This window comes from Rosa rugosa, chromosome 2 (assembly GCF_958449725.1).
Source record: "Rosa rugosa chromosome 2, drRosRugo1.1, whole genome shotgun sequence".
NCBI classification, from domain to species: domain Eukaryota; kingdom Viridiplantae; phylum Streptophyta; class Magnoliopsida; order Rosales; family Rosaceae; genus Rosa; species Rosa rugosa.
Window position 1 is genome coordinate 10,268,620 of NC_084821.1, and position 12,331 is coordinate 10,280,950.

The 12,331-nt window shown below is 40.7% G+C and overlaps 1 protein-coding gene across 2 annotated transcripts; it reads left to right on the forward strand.

Moving 5' to 3' along the window:
* The first annotated feature begins 1,940 nt into the window (after positions 1 to 1,940).
* LOC133729807 (ubiquitin-activating enzyme E1 1-like) lies at positions 1,941 to 7,753 on the forward strand. 2 transcript variants are annotated; one of them, XM_062157385.1, is made up of 7 exons: positions 1,941 to 2,246; positions 2,505 to 2,857; positions 3,287 to 3,504; positions 4,188 to 4,982; positions 5,248 to 6,116; positions 6,238 to 6,670; positions 6,988 to 7,753. In XM_062157385.1, exons 2-7 carry the CDS (start codon positions 2,521 to 2,523, stop codon positions 7,582 to 7,584), a joined length of 3,249 nt encoding a protein of 1,082 aa, XP_062013369.1. In that variant the 5' UTR covers positions 1,941 to 2,246; positions 2,505 to 2,520; the 3' UTR covers positions 7,585 to 7,753. The 2 variants fall into 2 exon arrangements, with proteins under 2 accessions (XP_062013369.1, XP_062013368.1); XM_062157384.1 differs by having other exon boundaries at positions 2,508 to 2,857.
* Positions 7,754 to 12,331: the final 4,578 nt, after the last annotated feature.

The following is a 12,331-nucleotide window of genomic DNA, read 5'->3' on the forward strand; positions in this document are numbered from 1 at the left end:
TAAAAGTGCAAAATTGTTTACACCTAATTTCTTGCATCAAGCAAGGTTTTGATCAACACTGTGTGAACTCGTTTGCCTTATCAATATTTTGAGCGATATATTTTATATATTCCAGGCTATCGTTGATATTTTATTCAATACAGATTATCTATCGGGAGCGAGTTTTGAAACATTGCTATGGTGAATTGTGTTACTAGCGTAGTCAGCATGAGCCAACTATGATGACATTGTGAAACATGATGTGGGTGAAGTGGACTAGGATAGTTTTGGATTATAAGAGATGTGGTGCGTGCGTGGTGAAAGGGTTAATCCTCTTTTACGTACTATTACATAATGACTCAAGCACGAAAAGTCTTTGGTATCATTCAATTCAATTGAGTTGATCATTGGCGACGTTGAGCTTGGAAAAATAATCGATGAGTTAAACCAAGTTCTAAAGAATTGCCGAAGTTAAATCATTTCAAATTAATAATTCAATTTCACGCAAAATTTACGCTTCAAAAAAAAAAAAAAAACATATAAGTCGAACTTGATAACTTTGCCATTCAGCTGAACTCGATGGACCAATGGATTATTCTTAAGAGATTCTTACATAGGACACCTATGCTACGTGTTTGTAGAGCTGACCAATTAGTGCATATGAATGAAGGTGTTTTGAATATTTCACTTTCTTTTTTGTTTTGTTTTTTTTTTTTTTTGAATCAAGCCCCACGGGGCGAAATAGTATATTCATCACAAGCCAGAATAGGTCATTACATACCCTTCCGCTGTCATTTAAGGACATAGACAGACAAGAAGGTAGTGGTAGTACCCACAATGGTACGTAGAAATAGACCCACTCATTATACATTTCAGATCGTAGAGATAGCGGATATCCTCGTTCGGTAATACTCCAGAAACGCTAAAGAGACATAGAGTGCACATCGGTGCTTAGTTTCCTAATACAAGGAATTATTATAATTTAGATAAAACTAAAAAACATAGGGTTGAGCCTAGGCCCTAAACCCTAGCCCAAATAACATTGGACTAGGGCAGAAACCCAGCCCAACAATTTGTAGCCCAACATGGTAGTCTTCAAGGAAATTCTCCCCAAGCCCATCAACCGATTCGGGCCAGTCAGCCTGCTCCTCCCATCCCCCCGTCGCACTGCACTGTCCGGCAAGATCCGTCCGACCCACGTCGTCCGATCCACGTCGCCACGCTTTGCACTGCCACGCCACCCTCTTGGCGTTCCAAACCCCAACGACCCTGCAACACCACGTGGCCCAAGCTCCGCCGCCACGACCTGCATCACTACGGACCAAAACCATCCCCGATCCAGGCTGCCCAAAACCCCACCACCATCGATCGAGATCCCTTACGTCTGCAATCCAGGAAACCCATCAGTAGAGATCGTAATACCGGCCCGTACAGTCCGACCACCACCATCTAAACCATCCCAACCGAACCAACTGAAAAGCCAGAGCGCATTCCTCCGACAAAATCACCGTGGGCAGTAGTTCTCCTGTCCGGCAGCAACCCCATGACGGTGAGAGGCCAGAGGCTATCCCAACATCCGGGCGCCGCCGAACGAGATCGAGAATTTGAACGGCGTAGGCCTTAGGGTTTCTCGAGGGGAGAGAGAAACGTTTGATTGTATTACAACTGAATATTTCACTTAATAATGAAGAGTGAAATTTTAAAAGCTAGAACCCATATAGTTTCTGAGTTTTGATTGGGCAGCTGATTCAGTTACACAGACATGTGGCATGGCTTCCTTACGTTAGAATTTCTCAGCATGGGCTTAAAAGTGCCGGTAGAGTAATTACTCTTTGAAAACACTGTGCAGGTAAATCTTGTGCAGTAAAAAGTTGAAAAAAAAAAAAGCAGAAAGAAAGTTCATGGTCAAGACAAAAACGACGACGTTGGCTGGAAAGCTGCCTAACAAAGCCCACAGTATCTGATTCCTCTCTCTCTCAGCGGTCAGCGGAGGGCGATGATACATTAGCACCGTCCTCAGCCACCACCTGTCCAAAGCTCCCAGAACCCCTTAGAAATGAAACAAATTCACGCAATTCCATAATTACCCTTCTTCTTCCACCTCCCTCCTTCCTATAAACCCACACCCCATATCCACAATCTCACTCTTTCACAAACCCGAGAATCCAAGCAAAGCATAAAACCCTCGCACAAAACCAAAGCAAAGCCTAATCCAATCATCAAGCTCCTTCTTCCAGATTCCAATCTTCCTCTCACAGTCCTAATCGGTACGTTTTTATCTCTCTCTTTCTCTCTCTCTCTCCCCCTTTTCAATTAATTAATCAATCGCTTGCTTTTGCTTTAGAATCAAAAATGGTCAAATTAGGTTTAAAGTTTTGGGGGTGGGTTGCTGTAGCTTCGGCGCCGATCTTTGTCGGATTGGCGTTCCGAAGCTACTCCGGCGTCGGCGACGGTGCCGATTCGGTTGATTTTCCGGTTTTGTGTTTGGTTGTTTCGGTGATCGTCGGGTTTTGTGGCGTGTTCAGCAGCTTACTGCACTATATGCTTCCTAGAAAGAGACCTTGTGAAGGAGAAGAAGGAGACGGTGACGTTAACAAGACCACTGGTACCAGCTCGGCGGCTTCTGCGTCTTTGATCAAGAAGCTTCGGATCGAATCCAACGTTGCCGAATCGGCCATCAACAACAGCAGCAGCAACGGTAGCGGGAGCGTGGTTGAGAACGACGTGCCGATCATGGCTTTGGGAGATTCCAACGCCGGAGATATCGATGAGGATCTGCACAGCCGGCAGCTTGCCGTCTATGGCCGGGAGACGATGAGGAGGCTCTTTGCATCCAATGTTCTGATCTCAGGGGTACAGGGCCTCGGTGCTGAGATTGGTACGAAAACCTCTGTTCGGTTTGGTTTATCATTTTCATGTAGTTTTATGATTACTGTTTGATGAGAGTATGAAATGATAGAGTTGGATTTCTCTATTTGGTTTTGTTTATCGTTTTCCGTGTAGTTTTGTGATTACTGATTAGTGAGTAAGAATAGAGTTGGATTGTGGAGGTGCTTCGTGAACTGTTATATCTCTATCTGGTTATAGATTTACCTTCCGTATTAACAATCCTGCTAGACATATCACCCCGCTATGTTCCTGATTAGATTCTTTCTATGAGCTGGATCTTGTCCATATTTATATATGATTGGTGTTTACTTTGTTCTGTTTTTGTGAAAATATCGTTTCACTTATGTGTATGTACATGCTCGTGTGTATTCATTTGCTTTCGCCACTGTTTTTCAATGTGAACTTTTGCTTCCTGCAGCCAAAAATCTCATTCTTGCTGGTGTGAAGTCTGTGACCTTGCATGATGAAGGGACTGTGGAGCTTTGGGATTTGTCCAGCAATTTTATTTTTACAGAGGATGATGTTGGTAAGAACAGGGCACTTGCTTCTGTTCAAAAGTTGCAGGAACTCAACAATGCTGTGATTGTTCATACCTTGACAACTCCATTGACTACGGAGCAGCTTTCTGATTTCCAGGTGTGTTGTCATTTAGTTATTCACTGTTTGCTAAGTGTTATGAAATTATTGAAGTGTGGTTGAGTCTGGAAGCCCACTTGAGTCTTAATTGCTAAATTATGTTTTATCCAATTGTTTACTGCTTTATTAGAATGACTAGTTGTTTTGAGAAATGGATGAGCAGCCTACATAATATTGTGTTTCATGGGTTTTATACAGATAATGAAAGATAATGTTAAAGCATGTCTAACATCTGATACAAGCGAATGAAAGATAACTATAAAGCATGTCTAACATCTGATACGAGCGAAGGACTAGAATTTTTCTAGCCTATATATAAAGAAGCCATCAAGTGGAACTGTAAAGGTATTCATTTTTCTGTTTGGAGAAAGGGAGGATAATGTAGATGTGACTCTCATGTACTTGCCTTCTATTAGGCAAAACTAAAGTACAAATCACGTCCCACCGCTATTGTTCTAACATTATTTAGTTGATGCGACTTATTTTCAATTTTCTATCTTTGCCAAGAAGAAGTAGATATTTAGAACTGACAATTCATAGTTTAGTTATCAGCCAAATATTCAAAATTGTAAATGCCTCTATCTTGCCAAGGCATGTAAAAACCACATCTTTGTTTGTTTTATTTGAACTTTGCTATTCTGCTTATTGTTTTGTACAGACATTACTTATTTTCTGTTGTTTAGGCTGTTGTATTCACTGATACCAGTTACGAGAAAGCTATTGAATTCAATGATTATTGTCATAATCATCAGCCGCCAATCGCCTTCATAAGAACCGAAGTTAGAGGCCTTTTTGGTTCTGTATTTTGTGACTTTGGACCTGAATTCACTGTTTTTGATGTTGATGGGGAGGAACCACACACGGGTATTATTGCATCAATCAGCAACGACAACCCTGCTATTGTGTCATGTGTCGATGATGAAAGACTTGAATTTCAGGATGGGGATCTTGTTGTGTTCTCAGAAGTACATGGAATGACAGAACTAAATGATGGAAGGCCAAGGAAGATAAAAAATGCTAGGGCTTACTCATTTACTCTTGAGGAGGATACCTCAGGTTTTGGTACCTATGAGAAAGGTGGCATTGTCACACAAGTGAAGCAGCCAAAAGTGTTGAACTTCAAGCCATTGGGGGAAGCACTCAAGAATCCCGGTGATTTTCTTCTTAGTGATTTCTCCAAGTTTGATCGCCCTCCTCTCCTACACTTAGCATTTCAAGCACTGGACAAATTTGTTTCTGAGTTGGGACGATTCCCTGTTGCTGGTTCTGAAGAGGATGCTCAGAAGCTTATATCTGTTGCTACTAACATTAATGATAAACTAGGAGATGGCAGGCTGGAAGATCTTAATCCAAAACTTTTGCGCCACTTCGCCTTTGGTGCAAAGGCGGTACTAAATCCCATGGCTGCCATGTTTGGTGGTATCGTTGGTCAAGAGGTTGTAAAAGCTTGCTCTGGAAAGTTTCATCCACTCTTCCAGGTCAGTACACATTCTTGTTTCTCTTATGTTTCAATGAGTTGAACTTGTTCTTCATCTCCCTGCCAGTATAATTGTGTGCAATGCTTAAGCGTCCATAATTGTGTGGACAAGGCTTCACAACACACAGACACATTGGGTCTTTGCAGATTTGATATTATCTCAAGAGTTGTTTCTAACTATCGTCTAAAATTTAACCATTTAAATATGTTTCACGTCTGCTATTTTGCCTGCTCGTATTAATCAAATGTTTAACTTGTTCCTACAGTTCTTCTACTTTGACTCGGTAGAATCACTTCCAACAGAGCCACTGGATTCCAGTGATTTGAAACCATTAAATAGCCGTTATGATGCACAGATTTCAGTTTTTGGGTCCAAGCTACAGAAGAAACTGGAGGATGCCAAAGTATTCATGGTTGGATCTGGTGCACTTGGATGTGAGTTGTTGAAAAATGTTGCCCTGATGGGAGCTTCATGTGGCGACCAAGGGAAGCTAACAATCACTGATGATGATGTAATTGAGAAGAGTAACCTCAGTAGGCAGTTCCTTTTCCGTGATTGGAACATTGGGCAGGCAAAGTCTACAGTTGCCGCTTCTGCTGCTGCATCAATAAATCCCCGTCTCAACATTGTAGCATTGCAGAATAGAGTTGGCCCTGAAACTGAGAATGTGTTTGATGATACCTACTGGGAGAATTTAAGTGTTGTTGTTAATGCACTAGATAATGTCAATGCCAGGCTCTATGTTGATCAGCGGTGCTTATATTTCCAGAAGGCACTTCTTGAGTCGGGTACTCTGGGTGCGAAATGCAACACTCAGATGGTTATTCCTCACCTAACAGAAAACTATGGTGCCTCTAGAGATCCTCCAGAGAAACAAGCACCCATGTGTACTGTCCACTCATTTCCACACAACATTGATCACTGTTTGACATGGGCTCGATCTGAGTTTGAGGGTTTGCTTGAGAAAACTCCAGCTGAAGTGAATGCATATTTATCCAAGCCAAGTGAATATACCGCTGCAATGAGTAATGCTGGGGATGCACAGGCCAGGGACACCTTGGAGCGTGTTCTTGAGTGCCTTTCCAGAGAAAGATGCGAAACATTCCAAGATTGTATTGCCTGGGCGCGCCTCAAGTAATTTCTTAGATAATATACCTTATTATATTGTTTTATCTTGTCCCTCCTTTCTCTCCATAGTCATGAATTATAGTTTGTTTTGTATGAATAATTTTAATATTTGCTCTGGCTTACACAGGTTTGAAGATTATTTTTCCAACCGGGTGAAACAGCTGACATATACTTTCCCTGAAGATGCTGCAACTAGTACTGGGGCTCCATTCTGGTCTGCCCCCAAGCGATTCCCCCGTTCACTGCAGTTCTCAGCTAATGATCCCGGTCATCTCCATTTTGTTATGGCAGCATCCATACTCAGGGCAGAGACATTTGGGATCCCAATCCCCGACTGGGTTAGGAACTCTAAGAAGTTGTCTGAAGCTGTTGAGAAAGTGGAAGTCTCAGACTTTCAGCCCAAGAAAGATGCAAAAATAGTGACAGATGATAAGGCCACCAATTTAACTCCTCAATCTATAGATGATGCACAGGTTATTAATGAATTGATTATCAAGTTAGAGCATTGTCGAGAGAAACTCCCACCAGGGTTCCGGATGAAACCGATTCAATTCGAGAAGGTAACGCAATATTAGAGCATCTTTCCCTGTCTATCCTTATTTATAGTGTATATGGTGAGCCGATTAATTTGGGTGATTTGATAATCAGGTTAAGGTTTTGAAAACAAATAAAAAAGATAATGGGTTAAGGTAACATGCGTGTACAGAAAATTCCTTACAAGACAAAATGAGGGGAACAGGCTGATCAATTGGATGTAGATTTCTTCAAATATTAACTTCTATTCAGGCCCTTAATACTCTTGGGTTCATGATATCTTTTTGGCCTGCAAGTTGGGAATCACCTTAGTTTTTTAATACTGTGCCTGATAAATTTGCAGGATGATGATACCAATTACCATATGGATATGATAGCTGGGCTTGCCAATATGAGGGCTAGGAATTACAGCATTCCTGAGGTGGACAAGCTGAAAGCCAAGTTTATTGCCGGTAGGATTATCCCTGCAATTGCAACCTCCACTGCAATGGCCACAGGACTTGTGTGCCTGGAACTTTACAAGGTTCTGGATGGTGACCACAAACTGGAAGACTACAGAAATACATTTGCAAACCTAGCACTACCTTTGTTCTCCATGGCTGAGCCGGTACCTCCCAAGGTCATTAAGCACAAGGACATGAGCTGGACAGTGTGGGATAGGTGGATCCTGAGGGGCAATCCTACTCTGAGGGAACTTCTCCAGTGGCTTAAGGATAAGGGACTGAATGCTTATAGCATCTCTTGTGGAAGCTCTCTGCTTTTTAACAGCATGTTTGCTCGACACAAAGACCGAATGGACAAGAAGTTGGTGGATCTGGCTAAGGACGTGGCGAAGGTGGAAATTCCTCCATATCGTTGCCACTTGGATGTCGTTGTTGCTTGCGAGGATGATGAGGACAATGACATTGACATCCCATTGGTGTCGGTTTACTTCCGTTAGGTTGTGTTCTCGAATCCGCCGAGTTCGTTGGTCTGTGATTCTAGGATGAGAACTCCACATTTTAGGATGTTAACTCTAATAGTCTTTCATTCCTCTGTTGATGACGCAGCTTGAAAAATTTGTCACAACATTCTCGTGTTCATATATCTTTGGAAGTAACTCCAAATTTCATATTCGGTTTGCCATGTTTGTAATATGCTGATCATATATCTGCGGATCCATTATTGTGGGTAGTTCACAAAGCTGAGTTCATGGAATGTCTTGCAGACCAAAAGGGAAAATAAAGAGTTGTGCAAGGTTTATTATGTCAATGGCCCTAGTCTCCAACTGTAAATTTATAGCTTTTGCAATACCATCAAGAAGCATTGGTTGCCGACGGTCCAAATTGTTGTGTTATTTTGTGGTTTGTTTCTGCATCGACCTTTCCTTTTTCAGTTGTCGCGTAAAGAATTTAATTCAAACTGCATGAACTCTCCGGAAAATGTATTACAACGCCTTGATTCTGTGCTTTTCTTACATGGAGCAAACGTACCATGTGGCGGTGGGGCAATTCAATCAAAACTCAGAAAATTTTAAGTGTGTTCCAAATTTATCCTTACTTATTAAAATGAAATATCCAAAACACCCCCTTACATGTTTACTGATTGGGCAGCCCTACCAGCCACGTGGTACGTTAGCCCTACGTAAGAATTTCTCTTATTTTATTCCATTAATTACAAAATTTTTAACAATTTTTCAGACATTTCCTTATGTTACTAAACATTAGAACGGAAAGTTCTTCGGAAATTTCATTTCCATTCTCATGAGAAAGGAAAAATAATTACTTTCCTTTCTGCCAACCAAACGAGGCCTTATTCCAACAACTCTGCCTGTGGGTATTGGAAGTAGAAGGGTCATTTTCTGAGGAGTTCCCTAGTAATCTTATGTGCATTGTGTTTCATTTATGTGGAAGGTTGGGACTTGATAATTTTCATTTATGAGGCTTAGTAAGTTGTGTTAGTGTGCATTGTTTCTGGGATGAGGAGAACAGGGACATTGGTACATTAGAGCAACTTTACCAGCCTCGCCAAAATTGATTCTACGCTATTTTAGCGAGTGTGAGAAGCGGAAAATAGCAAAATCAGGCCTCCAGCAGACTCGCTATATCGTTCGCCAAAATGGTTTTCGCTACTACGCTCGCCAAATCTAGGAGAGGAGAGAGAAATTCGAGACGCTCGCTATCTCCTCCAACGGGCAAATTCGTTCAAATTCAAACCTCTAGGTAATGTCTTCCTCTTCACTTGCCTTTCTTTCTCCTTGTTGTTCTTCGATTTCAAAACTTTTTGGTTTGGGTGACAGAAATTTGTGGTGAAATTTAAACCCTGAAAAAGGGATTTGGGGCTATTCTCTTTTTTTGTTCGGTAAGCATGAAACTTGTTTGATTAATCATATACCTAGAATCACTGCAATTTCTTGAAACTTGAGTACGTTGGTGGGATATCAGATTATGGATGTAAATCAGATTTGAATGAGATTAATTGATGTTTTACTCAGTGATATGCTTTTATGTCTTTAATATGTTGCTTCTAGAGAGGCTTGTCTATCTATGTGTATGCTTTGGACGTTTTTATAACATATCATGCCTATATGTATATGTTGTGGAATTAAAAGATAAGTGGGAATGAATTGAGAGCTGATGATTACGGGAATGAATTGAGAGCTGATACCTATATGTATATAGATCTTTTCTTGGCCAGTCTATACTTGATTTGATAATGCAAACCATAAAAGAAGAAGTATGCAACAGCAAGATGGTCTAACTTGGTTATTTTATCACATGGTGTCTGGTTTTGTTCTTCTTCTCTTCTAGTGGTGGAGGATTGTTATTATATAATTTGACCTTTTCATTGTGGGTTTTTCTTGGAGTCATGTTTTAGGTTATAATGGGATCTGCTTAGGGCTATGGACTATCTCTGCTAATTTGGTTGTGTGTCCTTATTTATGTGTTCTTTCAGTGCTTGTCTTGATGAGGTGCTTGGGTTGTTTCCCTGGGTTAAAATATATATATATATATACACACACACACACACACACACACAGAGAGAGAGAGAGCATTTGTAATTGAGCAAGAAATGAGTCTCTTTGATATGATTACCTGAATTGTATGGTTATTCTCAATTCGATAGGTGAGCAAAATAGTTTGTTTGTTGAGATAGTTCTCATTTAAAGAACGTGTCATATTCATAGATGTCTATCTTCTTGCATCTAGAATGAAATTTAAAAGGTTTGATTTGATCACAGATGCAAACCATAAAAGCAGAACCACTCTTTCGATGCCATGCAACCTAAATTTTAACATTTTACAATTTGTTTCGTTACTTTGCTTTGACATGTTCTCTAAATGTTTTCTTATGTTGATTATCAATACCTATACATGTAGATGGATTCTGATATGAAAATAGATATCTATCTTTGCTCTCAGCAAGCAAAGAACTGATCAATTTGATCACCAAGAAAAAGTAACCGTTGACATCAATTTTTCACATAATAAAAAATAGCCGTTGAAAACTTAGGGTTATGTAATTTATAATTCGAAATTCAAAATTAAATATTCAAGGTTAGCTATAATAGAGAGCATTGGTGCAGACGTGTTTTAAAACTGGCTAGTAGGGCTGGGCATTTTAGCCCGAAAGCCCGATCCGGCCCGTACGGTCCGGGCCCAAATTTTTTTTGTGCGAAACGGTTCGGGCCCAGGCCTAGTAATTTCAGAAAAGAAAAGTCCATCAGGCCCGAATATATCACAAATGACATGTGTCTCCATTTAATTGGTTTAAAAATCAAGTCCATTATTATTCAGTGCACTCCACTCCATCCAATAATCCCTTCCACAGCACCCAAGACTTCTACTCCTCCTCAGATTTCTATTCTTCTAAAAAGAAAAACTTCCTTCTTCTATTTCTCTAGAACTAGTTCAGACGGACCCAGACCCATTTTTTTTCCCTTTCTTTCTTCCTCTTCCTCCTCTCTTTCTTCTGCAACCTATTTTTTCTCTTCTTTTTCTCCTTCAATCCTATCTTCAGACCCAATTTTGTTTTCCCTTTTCTTTTTCCTTTTCCTTCCTTTTTTCTGCAAACCTCATTCTCACCCAAACCTAGAAGAAAACCCATCCTTCGAATCCGCCTCTTATTGATCGTCTGGAACTACAAAGACTTCAACCTCTCCTCCGAACCCAATTTCCCGCTAGCCCAGTTCGTAAGCCTTTCGCGGCGAAGATGACATCTTTTCTCTGACCTGAGATTTATGTTGATTCAAAGACAAGGGCTTCTTCTCTAACCTTGAGAAATCTAGCCCCATATCATAGATCTGTGGATTTAACATTTGGAATATGCTTTTGTTGACAGAGGGTTGTTCTCTTCGGGGAAGGGTATGAACAAGTTCAGGCGGCTGTGATTTCTCAGCGGTGGTTTTTTTTTTTTTTTTTTTTTTTAAAGTCTGTTTGGGCCCGAAAGCAAACCCGGCCCGAAAAATTTTGGTCCGGGCCCAGTTCGGTCCCAGCCTAAGAATAACACGTTTTGGGCCCGGCCCGAAAGTTTCGGGTTCGGGCCCGGGCCTAGCAAATTGATATACGGGCCCGGCCCGTGCTCAGCCCTACTGGCTAGCCAAAATAATTTTTTAGCTATTTTAGCTAAAAAATGACTAAAATATAGCTAGCTTTGCTAAAGATGCTCTTACGTTTCAGCTTCTCTAGCCATGGAGAAGTTAAATACTTGAATACTATTAATTCACGGATATTAGACTATCTATCCATTAAATAAATAAATTAATTAAATATTCTAGGGTTCTTGACAGTTTACCCAATTTGGGCCCAATAAATGCCCACTTACTCCACTAAAAGATTTGTGCTCTCACTTACTCAATTTAAATGTAAAAAGACAAGTTTTCCCTCCAAATAATTAAAAAGTAATTGGGGACTTCGCGGGAATCCGGTCACTGGCAGGAGGTTCCCAAAGAGGTCGCTAGAGACTTCTACTACCCCCGAATAAAACCCAATAAATTTTTATTGGGGAGCAATAAAGTTTATTAGGGGACAATAAAAAGTTTATTGGGTATTATTGGGGGCACTTTTTGTTGGGTATTATTAGGGGGTATTAAAAAGTTTATTGGGGGCAGTAAAAAGTTTATTGGAGGGTAATAAAAAGTTTATTAGGTATTATTGGGGGCAATAAAATTGGACGCCGGACTTCGATCACCGGTCCCCTGTTGTCGGACTCCTGTCACTAGATTCCGGCTTCTGGTGACCAGTGACCGGAGTCCGACGACCGGTCACTGGATTCTGGCAGCCGGCGAAGTATCTTTCTAAGTGACAAAGGGAGAGAGGGCAAAATTGTCTCAAAAAACAATAAAAAACAACTTAATTGGGTATTGGGGCAAAAAATATGTAATTTGTTGAGTAAGTGGGCAATCCTATAAGATGTTTGAGTAAATGGAGTTAGTGTAACTCAGATTTGGGTAAATGGACATTTTCCCAATAGTCTACTTGTTTTCTTTGCTAAATATAAATCTATGTCATCCATTATACACAGTGGTGCTCCCTGTGTTTGTATCTCACGATTCATCTAGAGCTATGGCAAGTCCACAATTCTCCATGGGGAACATTGCAAGCATAATGAGCATAGGTAGGGAAAAAAAATATGCGAAGCATTTCAATGGCTGAAAGCCAAGGTCCAAGGTTTCCTAAACTACCTGTCGAAGATGATAACCGATTCTT